Genomic DNA, 21,986 nt, shown 5'->3' with positions numbered 1-21,986 from the left:
TATCCAAGTTGCAAACTTTGCACCCCTGTTGCTGAAGACCATTGCTGATGTAGCAAGGATCCGGATATGTGAAATCTTTGAGCCCCCTTCAAGTCCTGATGTGAAGAGCACAAATGGTGAGCGCTCCTCTGACGGCCTTTCAGTGGCAAATGTTCCACCAGCCGAAGAAGCTCTGTCAGAAAGTGTTGCAGAGCCCGACGTTCCCTGTGAGGAACTTCTTTCTGAAAGGGCATCCAGTCTGAGTACTCGAGACCTTACGATCGAAGAAGCTCTGTCAGAAAGTGTTGCAGAGCCCGACGCTCCCTGTGAGGAACTTCTTTCTGAAAGGGCATCCAGTCTGAGTACTCGAGACCTTACGATCGAAGGAGCTCTGTCAGAAAGTGTTGCAGAGCCCGACGCTCCCTGTGAGGAACCCTATGGCGAGTCCAAATCCTGTGTTGAAGGTGAAGATCATATGATCAACGGATCTTGTTCTGAAATTGGGCCGGTTCCTGATGTTCCCTTTGAGGAACCTTTTCCAGAACCTGAAGCCAGCATGAAGTCCGAAGACCGTCAGATCAAGAAGAAGAAAAAGGGCTTCTTCAAAAGACTGAGAAGTCTGTTCTGCTGCTGTTGCAGACCAAAAGTCACCGACTGACACTGAAGCTGTGACCCAGTGTTGGTGTTGCAGTAACTCTAAATATGTAAATATGTTCCTTAATGATTGTTCTTCATGTTTTTGGGGGTTTCTTTAGTTTTCAGTGGGCTGGGTGTTTTTTCTCCTCCGTGTTCTTTACTTGATTCTTGTTCATAGTTCCTGATTTGTTTTCCTAGTTCTTGTTTCTTAGTTTGTAGTTTCTTGAGTCCACCTGAGTTTCCAGCAATAAAAGCTGCCGATTCAAGTTTCATTCCACGTAAGAGTCCTGTGTTTGGGTCCTACTACCTGCCTGTCACAGCACACCATGACAGAAACTTTATAAACTCATTCATATTTCTACACGAGTCTCCAGCTATGTTAAAGATTTTTTTTCTTTCAAACATTTGTAAGAATCTCTTATGGTTCTCAAAATACTTCCACAAGTCCAGTAAGTGTAGTGCAGTAACATATTGATGGTATTATTTTTAATAATTATTTATTATTTTTAATGCACTTTGAACTGAAACTGGTATATAAAATGTACTTCCTGTAGAAAATGCAGTGTGAATGCTAATAGCTGAATAGCTTGAGTTGAATTTTTATAATTGCTGAAATCTTTGGTGAAAAACATGTTACAGTTTTTGCCCGTTGCTTGAACACATTTTGCAAAACGTCGCTCATTGTGCCAAAACTCTAAACACAAGTAAACATGACACATCAAAATATACCATTCACATCTGTGCCAAACTGAAACTCTGCTGTCAAAACCTAACATTCCTCTGTCAAGATGTAACTCTGTTGACAAAATGACACATACTTGCATCACATGCAGATCAGATCAGGGGGACACACTAGTCTACTTCATATAAAACACTGCAGTCTTTCATTGTCATTGTTTATTCTGAAGGCACATTTTCAGAAGACACAAACAACCAAAAAAAGCAAATAGGCCTACTCAATATTGTCCACTGCAGCACCATCAATTCAGATAAAGCAAAACACAAACATAATACAGTAATAGAAAAAACACTATACTGTACACACAAAAAATCATGACAATTGTGCATACGTGGGCTCATGGATCCCGCCGTCTGTTGGGGTCTGGCCACAGGACCTCATCGACATCGCAAGCAGTGTCTTCTCCCGCTGGGCACCGGGGAAAATATCCTCTTGCATGTCGAAACCATCCATGGATTGCTGTCACCTGAATGTAAATAGAAATACAGTGGGGCAAAAAAGTATTTAGTCAGCCACCGATTGTGCAAGTTCCCCCACCTAAAATGATGACAGAGGTCAGTAATTTGCACCAGAGGTACACTTCAACTGTGAGAGACAGAATGTGAAAAAAAAATCCATGAATCCACATGGTAGGATTTGTAAAGAATTTATTCGTAAATCAGGGTGGAAAATAAGTATTTGGTCAATAACAAAAATACAACTCAATACTTTGTAACATAACCTTTGTTGGCAATAACAGAGGTCAAACGTTTACTATAGGTCTTTACCAGGTTTGCACACACAGTAGCTGGTATTTTGGCCCATTCCTCCATGCAGATCTTCTCGAGAGCAGTGATGTTTTGGGGCTATCGCCGAGCAACACGGACTTTCAACTCCCGCCACAGATTTTCTATGGGGTTGAGGTCTGGAGACTGGCTAGGCCACTCCAGGACTTTCAAATGCTTCTTACAGAGCCACTCCTTTGTTGCCCGGGCGGTGTGTTTTGGATCATTGTCATGTTGGAAGACCCAGCCTCGTTTCATCTTCAAAGTTCTCACTGATGGAAGGAGGTTTTGGCTCAAAATCTGACGATACATGGCCCCATTCATTCTGTCCTTAACACGGATCAGTCGTCCTGTCCCCTTGGCAGAAAAACAGCCCCATAGCATGATGTTTCTACCCCCATGCTTCACAGTAGGTATGGTGTTCTTGGGATGAGACTCAGTATTCTTCGTCCTCCAAACACGACGAGTTGAGTTTATACCAAAAAGTTCTACTTTGGTTTCATCTGACCACATGACATTCTCCCAATCCTCTGCTGTATCATCCATGTGCTTTCTGGCAAACTTCAGACGGGCCTGGACATGCACTGGCTTCAGCAGCGGAACACGTCTGGCACTGCGGGATTTGATTCCCTGCCGTTGTAGTGTGTTACTGATGGTGACCTTTGTTACTTTGGTCCCAGCTCTCTGCAGGTCATTCACCAGGTCCCCCCGTGTGGTTCTGGGATCTTTGCTCACCGTTCTCATGATCATTTTGACCCCACGGGATGAGATCTTGCGTGGAGCCCCAGATCGAGGGAGATTATCAGTGGTCTTGTATGTCTTCCATTTTCTGATGATTGCTCCCACAGTTGATTTTTTCCACACCAAGCTGCTTGCCTATTGTAGATTCACTCTTCCCAGTCTGGTGCAGGTCTACAATACTTTTCCTGGTGTCCTTCGAAAGCTCTTTGGTCTTGGCCATGGCGGAGTTTGGAGTCTAACTGTTTGAGGCTGTGGACAGGTGTCTTTTATACAGATGATGAGTTCAAACAGGTGCCATTCATACAGGTAACGAGTGGGGGACAGAAAAGCGTCTTACAGAAGACGTTACAGGTCTGTGAGAGCCAGAGATTTTCCATGTTTGAGGTGACCAAATACTTATTTTCCACCCTAATTTACGAATAAATTATTTACAAATACCACCATGTGAATTCATGGATTTTTTTTCACATTCTGTCTCTCACAGTTGAAGTGTACCTCTGGTGCAAATTACTGACCTCTGTCATCATTTTAAGTGGGGGAACTTGCACAATCGGTGGCTGACTAAATACTTTTTTGCCCCACTGTATATGTGGTGGCCCCTAGAGACAAAACACGTACAAACTCCAAAGCACATTTCTAGCTTGAACTGAACTTCCAAAACAGAGCTACCTAGAACAGCGGTCCCCAACCCCCGGGCCTCGGACTGGTACCGGTCCGTGAGTCGTTTGGTACCGGGCCGCGAGAGTTGAGGCTCAGGTGTGAAATGTCTGGTTTTCAGGGTTTTTATTGCTTTTCAGCGTTATTTTGTTATCGTTTTTATCATTAACTCGGTTTTCCTGGGTCTTTTCACGTGTGTTATGAATAAATCTTCTTTTTCGGTACCGGTACTAGTTTTATTTTGTTGTATTTATCCGCGACACCTTAAAGGCCGGTCCGTGAAAATATTGTCGGGCATAAACCGGTCGGTGGTGCAAAAAAGGTTGGAGACCGCTGACCTAGATCACGTAAATGACACAATTGAAAGCATGAAAGCATATGTGTATTGTTTGTGTATTTATGCACAAGCATTCATATATATTCAAATCATTAAAAAACAAAAGTTCATTTGCCTGTTACTACCACACACCAAATCTGGTCGTGGTACTTGGTGAACTGAGAGACACAACAGCAGAGGTCACTATTAATGCTATAAAAGAGGCCTTTGCAAGACATGCAGTTGCCGAGACTGTGGTATCGGACAACAGGCCGCAAGTTTCATCAGAACAGTTCAAGCACTTTGCTAAAGAGTACCAGTTCACACATGAAACGAGCAGCCCCAGGTACCCCCAAGCCAACGGGGAGGCAGAACGCGCTGATCGTACCATTAAAGACTTGAGAGGACTGTGACTACAGCAGAGCACTGCTAGCGTGCAGGGCCACCCCACTGGAACATGGGCTCTCACCGGCACAGTTGCTCATGGGGAGACACCTGCGTACCTCTCTGCCACAAGCTGCTGCGAAGCTGGTGGCAAAGTGGCCCGACCTACAGGCTTTTCGCGAGAAGGATGAGGAGGGGAGGCGTGAGCAGGCAAAACACTACAACCGCAGACATAGAGTCAGGACAGAAGGTGTGGATTACTACTGAAGGAACCACTGGAGCAGTAGTTGGACCTGCCAGTGCTCCCAGATCTTATGTGGTAGAGACAGACAGGTTTTCTAAGGAGAAATAGGAGCCACCTCACACCAACAGGGACTGTTACCAGATCTGGTCGAGCGGTGAGACCTCGTGTAAGATTGGATGTGTAATTCTCTGAAGTTATCCATTCAGGCCCTATTCAAAGCTGGCTTAGGCTGTTAGAGATGTTTACAATTATGTGTTTCGTTTAAATGTAAGTGAACAAGTGAGAGATGTGTATCATTTTAACGTTTGATAATGCTCTGCATTCCTGTTCTTGTGAGCTGAGTGAGTCATTGTGAAGTATGTCTTTAGCTAAAAGGAGGTGTAGCGGGAGACTACTGTACCCATAAGGCTGTGTGTGTGTGTGTGTGTGTGTGTGGGGGGGGGGGGGGGGGGGGGGGTATGATCTAAATTATAATATTGCTGACTGTCTGAGGCAAAATTTCCCCAAATCGAATCGAATCGAATCATGGATTGAATCGATTCGGGCAAGGGCGTCGATTTGGCATGGACGGAGGGGACATGTCCCCACCAATATCCAGCGATTATTGAATTGTCCTCACCAATAATTTGATCTCTTCGAGTAAAGAAAAGCAAACCTGATAGAAAGAAGAAAAAAAAATCTGTCAACGTCTCATTCACCCAGCGGTGCCGAAAGAGTTAAATTACGTCCTGTACTGGAGTCCTACCTCATGTGACAAATATGGCCAATGTGATTGGCTGAACCTTTCAGGGAGCTCTGTTGAGTTTTAGCAGCGGCAAGCCTGCGCTCCCAGGAGGAGAGGAGGACGGCAGCAAAGAGGAAGAACCTGGATATAAGAAAGTATTTTTCAGAGAAACCTGTAAGTCACTTAAAGCCAAGTTCACTCATAATGTCACGGTCTGGCTGGCAGACCGTGGGGGTGTAGGGAAGGAGGACACAGGCGCGGTGCTCTATGTACAAGCAGTGCGTTTATTTACAGCGATGGACAGACATGACAATAAATCCCGTGCTCTCCCGACTCCCGTGACGTGTCCTCTTCCCAGTGCTAGTGCTCCTGTCTCCGCTTCTCCGTGATGAGCACCCCGTGCTCGCTGTCCTCTCGTCTCCCCGTAACTCCTGGGGACATAAGAGAGAGGAAGCCGTCAGACACACAATAATGCAGCAGACTCAAACTAGGAACTGGTCGAGAGACTGACGTGAAGCCACGCAATGATCCAGCGTCGGAGAGAGCTCCACCACACTCTCAAATAGCTCCTCCGACAGGCCTGATCAGCTGCAGGTGTGGCCAATCACCTGCCAGGGCCACACACACACACACACACACACACACACACACACACACACACACACACACACACACACACACACACACACACACACACACGTCTACAAGCAGGGAGAACGAGGGACAGCAATACAAAATACATACATTATAATATTAGTCCATAACTGCTCAGGGTCCTGGGTCTGACACATAAAATGTGTCCGTCACAATAACGTTGCAGGCTATGCTAGGCTTTGGCCCACATCAGTCTAAAACTGTATGTAACCATGAATAACGTGTTTTGGAAACTAACAGCACAACATGCAGCACTGTTAGTTCTCTCAGTCTCAGAGCAGCGTTTCTAATTCTAATCTAAGTGAAGCTGTCAGAGAAAACAGCAGCCTCGAGCAGCCAGGATATTAGTTTACAGAGGCTGTTAGAATTATATGCCTAACGTTAAAATGTTGGTGACACAAGAATTTCATCTTAATGGCACTGACGTATTCATAGGTCATATTCATGATTTTGCAAATATTCCACCTTGTAGTGCAGTTTGCACAACTTGTTTTAAAAATGCACTCAGCCTACAAACATTACTGATCAGTCAAGATCTGCACAAAGTGACAGACACACTGAAGCAGCTCCACATTTTATTCTTATTGTCATGTATGTCCTATTTGTCAGGTGACAGAAGAAGCAACACAAAGCTCAGAGAGCAATGGTGACACAAGATCACAGGTGGAATTGGATGATGACGCAGAATGAGAAGAGCGAAAGTGGATCGCTAAATGAAACGGATGAACCAGAACTGGTTTGTAAAAATGCTGCAGCTTCAGTGGTGTGGAACTGGTTTAGCTTTCGTCCGTCAGATACACAACAAAGCACTATTTTTGGTAGAGCATGCTAGCGGGCCGTCGTTATTACCGTGTTGTTTGGAAAATACGGCGCACTTAAAATCAATCCTTTGATTTTTCTGAAAGTCGACAGAGCCCCTTATAACCCCGTGTGCCTTATGTATGAACTCTGGTTGTGTTTACTGACCTCGAAACGATTTTATGTGCACGGCGCTCGAAAATCTGTCAGATGTTTCAGTACGACTTTGCTAAGCTACCACCGCTTGATGGATTGTCGGAGCGTTACGGCTGTCGTAGGCAGGAGCCTCGCGGAGTGAGCCATGTCTCCGTGACGACCAGGACACAGCAGTCACGGACGATTGGCTGTGCGGCGAGAAGTAGGTTCAGTTCGTCTATTTTGTTGACGACCGACCGTGCGCTGGTCAGAAAGATGCTCGGGAGCGGTGGTTTGAAAGGCTGCTTCTTTAGCCTGGCCAGCAGGCCCGACAGGCATCCCCGCTTTTGTTTGCGTTCCTTCCGCCGCCTGCGTTTCTTGGCAGAGCCGATAACAATCCACGGAGCACCCGATGTTCTCGCTATCTCCGGGGGGATGTTGTGCACCCTCTGATAATCACTGGTAATGGGGATCTGGCTGTTATATCCAATCTTGCATAATTCCAGATGGTTGTAGGAAAATTTGGCTTCACAATAAGGAAAACAAAAGAAGAAGAAAAAGTGGAGAAACAAAAAAGAAAGGCACCCAAGTGGAGAGCATAGAGCCGCTGCGTCTGTGCGCGCCGCCATCTAGTATACTTCTTCTAGTACACAGCCTGGAGGTGTGTTTGGGGTCATTGTCCTGTTGAAAACTGGTCCCTAAATGCAATTTCTCAACGAGAAGTTTGGGCTCGGGTGAGTCTGCGTGCTGAAGATATCTACCTATTCGGAACCATGGTAACAGGGTTCTGGCTGATCGGAGCTGGCTTGAGAAAGCGGAACCGGCTGTTCAAACCCCCACAAGGCTGCCCGCTGGGATTGGAACGATGGGAGAGGCGTGAGTTTCTCAAAATGGGCTCATTGAGTCAGCACGGATAAGATCTTGGAGAGGCTACGGCTGCTGTGAATACTCAGAATAAGATCTCTGACTGCAGACTGGATACATCTCGGAAGGGCTCGCTCAGAATAACATCTCTGGGCACAAATTGGATGAAATCTCGGGGAGGCACACTGCCGTGAGTTCTCAGAATCGGCTCCTTGAGCACAAGAATGACAACATCACAGAACGCAAGTATGGCGAAGCTCGCGGCTCTCCAACGGGAGATTGAGAGACCAGTGTTGGACTGTAGAACTGCTTTGAAATTCATATGAGCTGTTCGCACTAAAGTAAAAAGCACCATCACTTATGCGGAGACCCTCTCGGCGCCAGCTGTGGGCTCAAGGCTGGAGCCGAACAAAAACACCCTGATAACGACTGTGTTGAGTCTGTTCCTTCCCATTCCATGCAAGGCCACCTGGGTTGGCTGGAAGACTGTTTACTTAGCCTGGCAGGGCGAAGGACACTGTCTCAGCTGAACCCTGGACACGCACACACATACAGGGAGTGCAGAATTATTAGGCAAATGAGTATTTTGTCCACATCATCCTCTTCATGCATGCTGTCTTCCAAGCTGTATAGGCTCAAAAGCCTACTACCAATTAAGCATATTAGGTGATGTGCATCTCTGTTGATAGGTTTGTAGCTTGAACCCATCCGCTGGAACGTTGAAGACAATATAATTACACTGCAAAGCAAGACACAAGTAGGCAAAGACTTCATGTTTCTCGTGCACGGGAGAAATGACCGGACAAAGCGCCATTCCTTCGCTTGACCCCAGTCACTCTCGTCCGTCCTCCCGTACCACTGTTCTTTTATTGAGGTTACATGAATATGCATAGGTTCATTAACATATGACGTCTACATACACACAAAGAGTACCTTGCCTGTGTGTGTGTGTGTGTGTGTGTGTGTGTGTGTGTGTGTGTGTGTGTGTGTGTGTGTGTGACTTGTGTGAGGTCAAGATGTGACCCTGTGAAGACTCCCCAAAGCTGGTGCCAGAAGTCTGGGTCCATCTAACAAAAGGCTCTTATACTTAAACAGATATACGTGTGTTTGCTATACCATAAATCAGCAAAAGAAGATACGACCTCTCCTCTGTAGGGGAGTGAACTCACCCCCCTCTTCATGCTACACAGAGTTGTTACAGACCTCCTAGAATGAGACATTCTTTCAATCTACAAATGATTATATACTTCTAAGCATATATAAGTAAATATTTCTAAGCATAAATGACAATCAACAATACAAAACCTATCACTCCCTATTCTGGTATTTTAAAGAGTACTTAGCAGAAATATTAAACAACCTAACTAATAGGGTTGCAAACTCCCAGCAAAAAAAAAAAACTAAAGGGAACCATCGCCCACCCTCTGCCTCGTGATGCTTAATCGACATAATCGACTTTAATTTAATGCATGTATTTAAAAAAAATGCACAGAAATCAATTATTTTTCAACAACAATTAAATAGATTCAACATCTTTCTTCAACAGAACTGCAGACTGCACAGATGGTATCTTCCCAAAGGAAAAAGTACTATAACTTACTAGGGTATATATTAGACTTAATAGTTACTATATACAATATTAGATTTCTATACATTTTACGTTAGATAAAAACTTTGGTTGTAAGATTCAGATAATTATTTATTAAAAGCGAGACATTTTAAACGAGAATAAGAAAGAAAAGTATTTCTTTGTGCCCCCTTTTCCCTGTTAATGCCCCAGCTGGCCCCCTGGCAAAACCGTGCTAGACCCGCCCCTGCACAGTTACCAGCTGTCAGCTACTTATAGCATTAGGCATTAAAGTAATATTAAATAAATTCTAACAACAGCTTATCAAGCTTAAACGTGCTGCTGTGGTTTATCTGCTGGTTTCCTCTTTCTGGCACAAAGTGGGAAACAAACAAGAGAGACGGAACTTGCGATCAGCTGATCATTGATCAGTTTCATGATTGAAGTAGCAGCAGGAGAGGGAGGGGGAGAGGAGACGCGGCAGTCGCTCCATATATCGGTTGTTAAGCTTAACGTGGGAATGCGTTACAAACATTGAGAGAGAAACTTACAAACTTGCTTTACTTCTCTAGGACAGCTTTCACTGAGAAGAAATGCCGATTTGGAAACATGTAGCGAGGCGCTAAATGCTCCACCAGACAACCGAGAGGTCTCTTGTTGTCACATGCAAGAAAGCATGCTCTGAAGAATATCCAGGTAGATAACTGTGGCGATATGTTGGTTATATTACTTTAAAGTGCAACTGGCTAATTCTTATTTTAGCCAACTCGAAAAGTAAAAATGATGCAACGACCTTGAAATAACACATTTATCTCACTGAAACATGTCATTTAAATAAAAACATTTACTGAAATTAAAATAAATATACTGAATATAATATGGCTCAGATTTAATGGAATATAATGACCCTTTTGTGTTGCTGTTAAAGAAAGGGATAATGTGTGATTACTGCTTTTAAACTATGGGCTACAAACTAAATCCTTTTATTATTTCTGTCCTCGGTTTTAACTCATTAATAATCATTAGGATGAAGCCCCCTAAAAAACAACGTAAAGGTCATGAAAATGTAAACAATTTGGCATTTTGATGATGCATCATCCACATTAAAAAGTAGAGATCATATCAGCCCTGTATTTACTTGTATCGGATACATAAAAAATCTTTCCGTATCACACAGAAAGCTCTTTTCTAGGGTTGTATTAAACATCTGTAACTACCGTAACTCCTGATCCATTTCCTCAATTAAAAGAAGTCCAATGATTCCTGAGAGCAGCAACTCTGCACTTTTCATTAATATTTGCATCATTACGGTAATCCCAGGTACATTGTTGCAGCAGCCCCGTGAAGGCAAAGGTTGAGAGAATAGTGAGTGAGCGTGATGGAACAATGTTATCACACGTTTGGCTTCTTTTTACCATGTTTGTTTCTTTTGTTCTTTCATGTGTTATTTACCAAGATTTGGATGGTGTTCTGCCTCGAGTTACCATAATGTCCCTAACATCACAAAAAAGCACAGAGTTGCTGCTTTCAAGAACTGCTGGAATTTTTCATTTGCCCCAATGGTTCAAGACTCAAGTTAGGCTAAAAACACTGGGACCAGTTTAAATGGGTTCATGTGTGTCAGCTGCATCGTCACTGCTGCTCTTATGTTATGTGTTTTTGTTGAAAACTAGGTGCTGTTTGGCCTTAATGATGTCAAACTTTTCATTCACTTGTTTGCTCCTAAATACGTTTCTATTGCAGGTCTTTTCCAGTTGAAAATGTGAGTGAGCACTACACAAATTACTGACACTGAAATACACTGAAAAGAAACAAAACAAAACTAAATCCAAACAAAAACAACTAAACGAAGTAGTTACACACGTTATAGAATATATATACTGGGCATACAAGCCTGGCCTAAGCTTTCTGTCAGGAAGACTGCAGCAGTCCAGGAGTTGGGTTAACTGTCTTTAAGTCCCACAGAAGAAATGTTTACATCAAAGTGCTTGCCAGGCTTAATCCAAATTAGGTACAGCCATACTTGAACTTATCATTGTATAGTATGTGGGACTATGAGCAATGGTTTTCTGGAAACAGAAACAGGCAATTTTATCATTAGTAGAGTCACAAATAACTAGAAAAACAATTGAAAACATAATGTACTCAACACAGCAATATCTCACAATATCCACAAGGGGTCACTATAGCTCATATATTGCCTAAATAGCACGTCATACAAATTGCCAATCATAAGGCACGGACATGGCAAGCTAGCCACAGTTAAACTAAACAATAGAAAAGTCCTTTATTTGTAATACCGCTGGATGTAATGACTGCGGGAGATTACAGCCACTGCTATTAACTTAGTGCCAAATAATCCTACCAACATGGCATCAAAGAACTGAGGCATAACTTTAACATGCACAAACAATTATAACAGCTTCATGCGAGTCATCCTGCCAAAAGGACTAACACTCACAGGTTCATAAACACACAACTTAATCACACGAAACAACTGCGATGCTCTGCAGTGGCACCTTTAGTCACTCCCACTCTGCGTGCTGAGCACATGCCCACTGATACGCTTATTTCCTTTGAGTGTGCTTGATTTCTGCCTCTAGACATTCTGAGGCCGAGTCAGAGCAGGAAACTTGAGCACACGTGGTCTCATTAAATCAGACAGCTGGAGTCATTTAAAAAGGATCTTTTAAGCAGTGCTGTCCCTCAGCTTCATAGTAGATCCATCTATGGATCAGTTTGAAAATCCTAGCTGTCTTCTTTCTAGTTATCATGTTACAAGATTTTAAGAAAACTTGAACGCTGATCATGAGTTGAATGCCACTGATCTTCAAAATCATCCAAGCTTTTTGATAAATGCACACAAAAGTCGGGTGTCCATGCCACCCGCATGCAAGGTGACAAAAATACCCCAATCAGCCTTTCAAGCTGACAGCTAAAGAAACATTTCACCAGATTTAGCTTCTTGGATATTGTGTTCACTATACTGTGTTCAAAATGTACTTCTCATTTAATAGAAGAAATGTAATCATGTCAATATAGAGGATTTCAAATTCTCACTCCTGTTAATTAAAAAAAAGAAAAAAGTAGGATAAGACATGAGAAACTCCTTGAAAAGGACAGTCTCCATTATAGCACCTCATGGAAGCTTTGTTAGACGACCTGTCATTAAAAACTAGAAAGACCATCCAGCATCGGGAGCTTTCAGACTTCCAGGTATGACAACAAGCCTATTGCTGGTTTGCCCACTCTGACTGTGTCAGTATTTGCTCCACATACCAACTGCTCTGACCCTAAAGTAAGCCAGAATCCCACACAGCCACATGTAGGCACATTCCAACCACAAAGAATAACTGGGGATTCTTCATCCTGTAAACATCCTGAACAACTGGTTTTGGTGGTTTGATGGGAACAGATCCTCACCTGATCAGGAATACCAACGATCACCCCACCACTCATGTCTTGTTGGGAAATGTTTGCAGTCCTCAAGCTGTGAAAGTCATCAGGTGCAGCAGTCATGAATACCATGTAAACATCCCTGTTGGTAGGACAAACAAATAACAGTGGGATTCATTCGAGAAAACAGAACTTGTTTGATTCCCTGTCTGACAAAAAGAAATTAATGCAACGTAAAAATTAGATTTAAAAAATCAGCAGCATCATATGTAACCAGGTCCTAAATAGAGATGGCACGATACCACTTTTTTATGTCCGATACCGATACCGATATCATAAATTTGGATATCTGCCGATACCGATATGAATCCGATATAGTGTTTTTTAATCAACAAAACTGTTTTTTAAATATCTTGCTGCATTTTGTATAAGTTCATACTCAAGTTTAAAACAACAACTACACTAAAGCTATTCTGTTATACCTGTATGCAAAAGAGAATATTTCATAGTTCAGCAATACTGATCAATCTAATAAACTTAAACCTACACCATCCTCCCTATTCTGGTATTTTAAAGAGTACTTAGCATAAATATTAAGCAACCTAACTAATAGGGTTCCAACTCCCAGCAACAACAAAAATAAATAAATAAAAAATAGGGAACCACCCCTCACGCGCCACCTCATGATGCTTAATCGACGTAATCAACCTTAATTTGATGCAGTGTGAAAAAAAATGCACAGAAATCAATTATTTTTCAAGAAATATTAAATAGATTCAACAGCTTTCTTCAACAAAATTGCAGACTGCACAGATGGTACCTTCCCAAAGGAAAAAGTACTATAGCTTACTAGGGTATATATATTAGACTTAATAGTTACTATATACAGTAATTGACTTGTATTCGTTTTACATCAAATTAAAACTTTGGGTGTCAGATAATTAATTATTAAAAACAAGACATTTTAAATGAGAATAAGAAAGAAAAGTATGTCTTTGTGCCCCCTTTTCCCTGTTAATGCCCTATCGGCCCCCCTGGCTAAACTTTGCTAGATCCGCCCCTGCACAGCTACCAGCGTCAGCTACGTAGAAAAAGATCCTCGAGTAGAAAGTAATATTAAATAAATTCTAACAACAGCTGATCAAGCTTAAATGTGCTGCTGTTGTTCAGCTGCTGGTTTCCTCTTTCTGGTGCAAAGTGGGCCAAAAGCAAACAAGAGACACGGACTCGCGACAGAAAAGCCGATCAGCTGATCATTGATCAGTTTCATGATTGAAGTAGCAGCGAGAGCGAGAGGCAGTCGCTCGTTAAGCTTAACGTGGGAATGCTTTACAAACATTCAGAGATGGACTTACACACTTGCTTTACTTCTCTCGGGGATAACTTTGTCGGAGATGAAATGCCGGGTAGCTAGCGAAGCTCCACATGCTATCCAGACCACCGACAGGTCCCGCATGCCACAGCCGCTCTATCACGTGATGCATACTGCTCCGACATGCTAACGTTCTGAGGTGAGTTACAGCGTGTTGCAAGTTTTGTGAGGTGCTTTCGTGATATTTAATGGATCGGATTACATTTTTTATTTTTCTCCGATATCCGATCCAGTAATTTAGGTCAGTATCGGACCGATACCGATACGTAATATCGGATCGGTCCATCTCTAGTCCTAAATTACATATTGTTATAATTACACAAAATTTGTTCTAAAGCCCAAACTGCTCCTGGTATATCTGACTTTTAGCACCTCCAAGCCTGTAGTCATCTTGGTTATTAGTTAGGCCCCTCCCCCGTGTGTCGCTATGTGTATAGGCACTGTTAATGCTAGCATGAACAGATCATTCTTGCTGGCTGTTGTAGTGGCTTGAGCTAACTCTCATCCCAACTGTTTATATTTGGTTACAGGAGCTGGAGTGGGCATTAATGCTCCACAATTTACAAGCTGGGACCTGCCGCTAATCCATGGTTAAAGCCTTTACCCACATCAACACTGCAGGCAGAGGCTAACATCTGCAATACTATTAATAATTACACATAACTGTAGCAACAACAAAGAGAGGCTCGAACAAGAAAGGCTTGAAACCCTTAGAAAAGACTGATCAGAGTTGGTTCAATGAACTCTGATCATGTTCATTCGGAGTTAAGCTCGTGTGTGTTTAGAGACAGAAAGCCATCATGTTACCAGGATTCTCCAGAGAAACACAGAAATAAAGAGCAGAGCCTCCATCTTCATTTAGTGGACAGAGGAATATGATCACAAATCAGTGTGGGCCAAAATTTGTATCTTAAAAACTAGGAGGGGATAAAGTTATACCAACATACTGTAATATTTTTATAATATACACTAGCAAACTTTCATGCTGTGTGTGATATTAAAAATATTGTATTGTGTGATATCACATTCTATTGTGATAAAGCATTTTAATCTGACCTTTGATTTCTAAATGCTTCATTAAACTGTCAAATATACAAATATAGACAACTGTGGGATTTGTCTAAAGTATTTGCATATGCCATAGAAATGTTAGCACTCACAGTTTACTGGGCAAGGTTTATGCAAAGTTTCAACAAGACCAGTCCACTTATGACAAACGCGATCATACGAGCATTATAGTACGATGCAGTCTCTGCATGATATGACTATCTATTCAGCTGTAACCTGACAGGGACAAAGTCTAGGAGACAGAAACTGAAGATAGACACCATTTACTGATGGACCTGTTATATTAGGTGACAATTCCACGTGAAAGTCAAAAGAAATGAATACATACAGGGCAAGTCTTTATGAGGCAAACATGATATGCATCTCACACGAAAGCGATTTAGGTGATTTTCTGTGAGAAATGTGTAAAAAGATCCGTACTCTGAATTTCAGATACTATTGATCTGTTTGTTGTGTGTCTGAGGGTTTACGCAGGGACGTTTTGTGTAAGCACTGATTGCTACAGTAGCATCCAATCAATGCTTACAGTGCAAAGAAACTGGCCTACAGTCTGACAGCTGCATTAATGTCTACACAGTCTAAGAGTTTGAAAGATGGACACACGTGAGATGATCATAAATCCACAACAGAATCCTTTCTGTCCTAACATACTGATGAGAAAATAACTGAAGCACTCGTGTCAAGAACAACAACAAAAAGGGAAACATGCCTAACTTGGATTTCAGTGATTGTGAAAACAAACATATGCAAATGAATTTCCTCTGTGCGCTTTGCCTAATTCAGGAAATCACTATCAATCAAGTTGAGTGTGAGTCAGTGAGTATGTTATGTTCACATAGACTGTTACCTCAGGGGCTAACTTACCAGATGAAATGAACCTTTATGGAACGGAAACCCAGAATTTGTTTCAAGTCACATTTTAGCTTAACCTGCATGGTGGAAAGTGCCTGTACCAGAGACATGATTGTTGCTGCTTAGGTTAAAATATCTAGTATATGTCAATAATGTAACAAAAAAGAAGAAGAAAATCTGTGGCGGTGTAAAAGTCCCACTAAATGCGTCTCTCGGTGTACATCTAAACTATATAACGATTAACCGCCAACTGTGAGTTCAATTTAAATTTTCCTTTACAAATGTGTGTTTGTTTAGGAAGGAAAAAAATGTGTGCACACAGTGTTCGGCAATATAGACTCAAAGGCAGCACCAAGACTGGCACGAGACTATTTCCACTGCACTGAGGGTGGGAACTCCAGGCCTCGGGGCCGCTGTCCTGCAGGGTTTAGATGTGTCCTTGATCCAACACAGCTGATTTAAATGGCTCATTTTGAACGTTGACATATACATCAAGGAATGGACCAGCCACTGCACTGATGTTAAACCAGTTCAGAAGTTCATTTATCATCATGAACCACCAATTTATGAGCAGACAAACCAAAGTGCACTCCAAGATTCAGTTGCTTGTAGAAGCACGTTTAGCAGCAACAGCTCAAAGTCATTGTTTTCTGTATGACTATCAGTCTCTCACATCATTGGGGAGTCATTTAGGCTCACTCTTCTTTATAATGTTGCTTCACTTCATTGAGGTTTGCACAAATTTGTTTATGCAAAACTCACGACCACACTACTTCTATTAAGCTGAGCTTTAAACTTTCTAAAATATAAAACCTGCTAGACACCGGTGTTGTGCCAAAAAGTGATTGTCTGCCAAAAAGTGATTTCTGGTATTTGCCAAAAAGTGATTGCTCGTATTTAAACTGCTATAAGTAACTTGTTGGGCTATAATATGTGAAACATATGTCAAATGCTTCCCTCATGGATGACATAAAGTCATCTTGAGCCACAAACAACATTCGTGTAACAAGGTAGAAGCCGCGATCAGTTTTTGGCAGCGACTTTTATATAACCTTTATTTATTTAGTTAAAAAAAAATCTCATTAACATTAAACATGTCTTTTGTAAGAGTAAGTTGGCCAAGAGGAAATATTACAATAGTTCAGTAAAAATATTTTAAGTGAGGATAAAGGAGCGGATTGGTTATAATGTAAGTACAGGGTGGGCCATTTATATGGATACAGCGTAATAACATGGGAATGGTTGGTGATATTAAAGTCCTGTTTGTGGCACATTAGTATATGTGAGGGGCAAACTCCTCAAGATGGGTGGTGACCATGGTGGCCATTTAGAAGTCGGCCATCTTGGATACAACTTTTGTTTTTTCAATAGGAAGAGGGCCATGTGACACATCAAACTTATTGGTAATGTCACAAGAAAAACAATGGTGTGCTTGGTTTCAACGTAAACCTCCAGCAGAACCAGGCTCAGGGAGGGGCGGGGCCATCTGCTGACCGGTTGGGGTGAGAGAAGGAAGACAGGATGAAGACATGCTGTGGAAGCGAGACAGAGATTAATAACAGATATGATTCAATGCAGAGAGGTCTGTTAATACATAGTGAGTGAACCAACCAACCACAGCATCTGTGGTGAGAGAGTCATCAAGGAGTTCAGGCACTCCATCAAGCTCACAGTCACAGACTCAGGTGAGATTCTAGAGTTGCAGGGCTTCCTCCAGAGCAGCTGTTAGAAACACAGCTGCATCTTCTTTCTCTCACACACAGAAAAGAGTGAGACAGAGTGAGGCATCAGGGAGTTTAATTACCAGCTTTAAGACAAATGAATGAGAGTGCTGAATGATAGCACTCATGAGTGGTGCAGCATGCTTTAATTACTACCCACTAGTGAATGTGTCAGCAGCTGAAACTGTATTAATGGTGATTTTGTCACGGTTCTGGGTCCGTCGGACCCAGTAGTTTGAGTTTTATTATGTTTTGGTTTTAGTTTGCATCAGGGATTGTTTTCTTGTTCTCTTGTAGTGTTGATTATGATGATGTTTATTATTTGAGTTTCATGTTTCTGTGGTGTTTAGGATTTGTTCTTCAGTTGTGTCTGCTTAGTATTTGTCTAGCTCCATGTGCCATTTTCTGTCTGTCTCTCTATGTCGAGTTTGTGTCTTAGTGTGATGGTTGCTTGTTCCTGTTTTATTGTGATGGTCTGCGTCTCATGTGAGTGTGTTCAGTTTTACCTTTGTCTCGTCTTGTTGATTATTCCCAGCTGTGTCCACCACCTGTGTGTAATTCCCCTGTGATTCTCTGTGTATTTAAGTCATGTCTGCCGTCATTGTAGTTGCTGGTCCGTCTGTGTTTCCACCCTGCTTCATCTGTGTGTTTCCCTGCAGTCTACCATCATCTGTTTCCGCCCGCTCTCATTCATGTCCAGGTTCGTGTTCTATAGTTAGTTTGTTCCCAGTTTAGTTTAGTCATTGCTCCGTTCGCCGTTTGTCCATTTCCTTTTTGTGTTTAATAAACCACCCTCACACCCATACAAGTGCCTGCGTTTGGATCCTCCTTTATTTTCCACACGGCTCATCTCACTCGCCGTGACAGTACGCAGACCATCACAATAAAACAGGAACCATCACAATAAAACAGGAACAAGCAACCATCACACTAAGACACAAACTCGACATAGAGAGACAGACAGAAAATGGCACATGGAGCTAGACAAATACTAAGCAGACACAACTGAAGAACAAATCCTAAACACCACAGAAACATGAAACTCAAATAATAAACAACATCATAATCAACACTACAAGAGAACAAGAAAACAATCCCTGATGCAAACTAAAACCAAAACATAATAAAACTCAAACTACTGGGTCCGACGGACCCAGAACCGTGACAGATTTAAAGAAACGAGTCCCAGTGTGTAGACCAGGCAAGCTGCTTCACTTGTAACACACTGGCAGAAACCCCAAGTCAGTTAGGATGACTACCTGAACATTTGAATGTTTCCACTGGTCACTGAGGTGGTACGTTACAGGGATCCAGTCTGTTCATTTACAGGACTCTACTAGAGCTGCTTTGCATGACTCACAGTTGAAATAATGCTTCTTTGTCTGATGCAGGGCCTTGGTTCACCCCATCAGTCGTGCAGGGGGTCGTCTGCTCTGCAAAAGTGCACTTTAATGTAAACTGTGCAGCAGTGCTGCAAACTAATCCAGACGAAATAAAAGCACAATGTCAGGAGCTACTGCAGTTCAGCATCAAACGTAGGCCAAATCAATCATTAATATGATTTTCATGATCATCTTGTTTGTCTTAATGTTCTTATGATTCAAAGAAACATCCAGCAGCTGTGAGATCGGCTGTACTGATTTAAAATGAAGTGTGTACGGCCCCAAAGCCTCTGAATGAGCTGCAGATGTGTTTCAAACTCCTGTAACAAAAGCAAACATGTCTGCATACCGGCTAACTTTGTCCACACACTGTTTCTGCTCTGCAGGTTTCACAGATGAAGATGCAAATAGTGGAGGATACGGGGATGGAGGAGATTGGGTTGGACTTTCATTAATATTTTGTCTGTTAGTTTGGGCTGTTTGTTGTTCCTGCTGCTTCCGCTGTCGTCATAATTACCTGCAAGGAACTAAAGCCATTATAGCAGCATCCTCCTGAAAACAACATCTGCTCTGCTTTTCCACAAGAATGAAGATGCAGAGGTCTGGCTTTAGGATCTGAGCTCAGATAACATCTGGAGTTTAAAGCATCATTTTAATCTTCTTCTGCACAAAATGGCTCAGTCGAGTGCTGCCAACTCCAAGAGGTTTTCGGAGGATCGGGTGATGGAGATCTATAAAGTAGGAGTAACATTATATAGCTACTATGTCAAAATTCTATAGTATGGTATATGATATGGCACAGCCCTGCTGTAAAGATCAAATGTGTGACAGTGAAAGGTGCTACAAAGAAGTCGGGAGAGAAATGCTGCAGAAAAGTCTCTTTAGCAAACAACGAGCAAACATAAAGCCCGTCCATTTCACATTTAAGGCAGGTAGTATGTTTGTTTTTCTAATGTTGACAAACTGACCCTCCATCCATCCACTTCTGCTGATCCTTTTCAGGGTCGCGGGGGCGCTGGAGCCTAACCCAGCTGTCTTAGAGCGAGACAGACTGAAGACCTGTCCAGTCCGCTGTCCCTACTAAGTGCATGTCCTTGAAACAGTGGAATAAAAACTAAAGCAATGACAAATAATGATCCTCATCATCAACATTACTACCGAAATGTGAACTAGCAAGTACAGCCTGAGCTCATAGAAACAACATCTTTGTAATCTGTAACAGTTTTGGATTTTTGGACATGTTAAAGAACTTTTAAAGGGTTTTTCACAAAGATGCTGAACATTAAATGCAGGATGCCACAGACATCCATTTTAGCCAACAATCTGCCATCTTCACCTCCAGTGTTCAAATAAAACGGAGACGTTGTGACATCAGCAGGAGACAGAGATCAGCTAGAGACACGCAGACAGTTTAAGCAGGCTGCTGTTCAAGTGGAGGCTGGTATGAATCCTGCTTCTGTTTATGTTTCCTGTTGAACAAAAACTTGACCAGAAACTGACATACCAACTTTCAGACTAGCAGATCCATCCTCCTTCCCTCCATCCTCTGTGTGTCCTTCTGTCTGACCTGCAGCTGAGAAACAGGTGTGAGGTGTCAGCTGTCAGGTAGGTGATGAGTGAAGAACAGAACAGAATCCATTTCCTCTTCAAACTGCTGTCAGACATGAGCTGTGTTCCAATTCGTCGGCTGCATCCTTCGGAGGACCCGGCCTTTGCGGTCTACGTGGGCCGGGATGGTGGGGACAGAGAGGCTGTAACTACATCTGCTGGTGTCACTGTGACCTCAGAGCAGTTTACATGAAACATGAAACGAATTACAACTTTTGCGATATTGACCAGCTCATGATGCAGAGTGTAGACTGTATCTGTGATAATGAAAATGATTTAAGGACTGGTTTATGACACGTCTATAAAAAATATAAAGTCTGTACAAATGTGAAACTACAAAGTTAAAAGCAGCTGGAACGACAGCTGTTCAAAGCTGAACACTTACATCAGCCAGAAGACAGAGTGAGTCCTCCATCTCTCTGAAGGAGGCCATCGTGGTGAGCACAGATGCAGCAGCAGTGTGGATGTGTCCACTCTCACAGTGTCTCTCTTTCAAGTTTGTCCTCACATTCTCAAAAAAAGAACATGTCTATGCAGATGCCCAGAGCCTAACAACACACCCGCTATAAAAACTTTTGCACCACCAGATTTTCATATACTTACATTTGAAAGTGTTCGTCTCCTGCATTAACTCCCACTTCGATCACTATCATTATCAGAACAATATCTCCTGTATGGCCCGCAATGAATCCTGGGATATGTTGGGCCACAAAGGACACACCTGACCCATCCTTCAAATTCAGGGAAATGAAGGACGCATTTGGAAGACTTCAAATTTGAACAGCCTTCGTCGCGTCCATGTGATACAATTTCCTACAAATGTGGCATTCGAAGCATCCTCTCCCTGAATTTGGAAACACCCAGTGTGATGATAGAGAGCAGGAAGAACCAGTCTCAACAAGAGACACACACACCTGATTTCCTGTAACTGCAGAGGGGAGGAGCCACCCGAGCAGGTGGGAACAGGAAGAGGAACAGCTGAGCCTCCGTCAGAGCAGCAGGAGGACGGTGGAGCTGAGGCAGGGTGAGTGTTAACACCACATTGTTGTAGTTTTGCTGTCAGAGTCTCTGAGTGTGTTAGTTTGTGTGACTGTAGAGAGAAGAAGAGTCACAGTGAGCTCTGTAGCTGTGATTGGCTCAATAATCACCTTCAATGGACTGAACGCAGAGAACGAGCCAAGGAACCTGACAAACCTGTTTGTGTGTGTGTCTGTGTGTGTGTGTGTACCTGTTTAGACATGTTTGTGAGGACAAAGAGTTGGTATGCTACTATGTGGGCTAATAGAGTCCCACAAAATGGCCGTCCTCACGAGTTTGAGGATATTTTTGAGGCTTTTTGGTGTCCTCACTAAAATCTGAAAACAAGTGTCTGTGTGTGTGTCTGT

The 21,986-nt window shown here is 42.6% G+C and overlaps 2 protein-coding genes across 11 annotated transcripts in view; one reads left to right on the top strand and one right to left on the bottom strand.

Annotated features, from left to right (window-relative positions):
- The window catches only part of LOC308394299 (uncharacterized protein), a 1,060,216-nt gene that overhangs the window by 212,722 nt on the left and 825,508 nt on the right, over positions 1-21,986 (top strand). The window lies entirely within an intron of this gene.
- LOC308394317 (uncharacterized protein) lies at positions 1,573-21,198 on the bottom strand. Of its 10 annotated transcripts, XM_080878581.1 has the most exons (5): positions 19,511-21,198; positions 12,626-12,740; positions 5,477-5,615; positions 5,206-5,325; positions 1,573-1,820 (listed from the first exon to the last, which is right to left on the bottom strand). In XM_080878581.1, the coding sequence occupies exons 1-4, from the start codon at positions 19,528-19,530 to the stop codon at positions 5,246-5,248; spliced, it is 354 nt and encodes a 117-aa protein (XP_080734707.1). In that variant the 5' UTR covers positions 19,531-21,198; the 3' UTR covers positions 1,573-1,820; positions 5,206-5,245. The 10 variants fall into 10 exon arrangements, 1 of the variants encoding a protein (XP_080734707.1); XR_013971177.1 differs by lacking the exons at positions 1,573-1,820; positions 5,206-5,325; positions 5,477-5,615; positions 12,626-12,740 and adding exons at positions 17,121-17,422; positions 17,502-17,640; XR_013971178.1 differs by lacking the exons at positions 1,573-1,820; positions 5,206-5,325; positions 5,477-5,615; positions 12,626-12,740 and adding exons at positions 17,121-17,422; positions 17,506-17,640.

This window comes from Rhamphochromis sp. 'chilingali', assembly GCF_963969265.1.
Source record: "Rhamphochromis sp. 'chilingali' genome assembly, chromosome: 3".
NCBI classification, from domain to species: Eukaryota; Metazoa; Chordata; class Actinopteri; order Cichliformes; family Cichlidae; genus Rhamphochromis; species Rhamphochromis sp. 'chilingali'.
Note: the sequence above shows the minus strand (reverse complement) of the source record. Positions and strands in the feature narration are given on the sequence as shown.

Bases quoted from the DNA above. Each gene is read 5' to 3' on its own strand.
- LOC308394317 (XM_080878581.1), bottom strand. From the start codon at position 19,530: ATGGCTTTAGTTCCTTGCAG. The intron at 5,616-12,625 runs GTGAGGATCTGT...TTATGTCCCCAG, and splicing joins TCGTTGGTATTCCTGATCAG to GAGTTACGGGGAGACGAGAG. The intron at 5,326-5,476 runs GTAAATAAACGC...TCTTATATCCAG, and splicing joins TGTCATGTCTGTCCATCGCT to GTTCTTCCTCTTTGCTGCCG.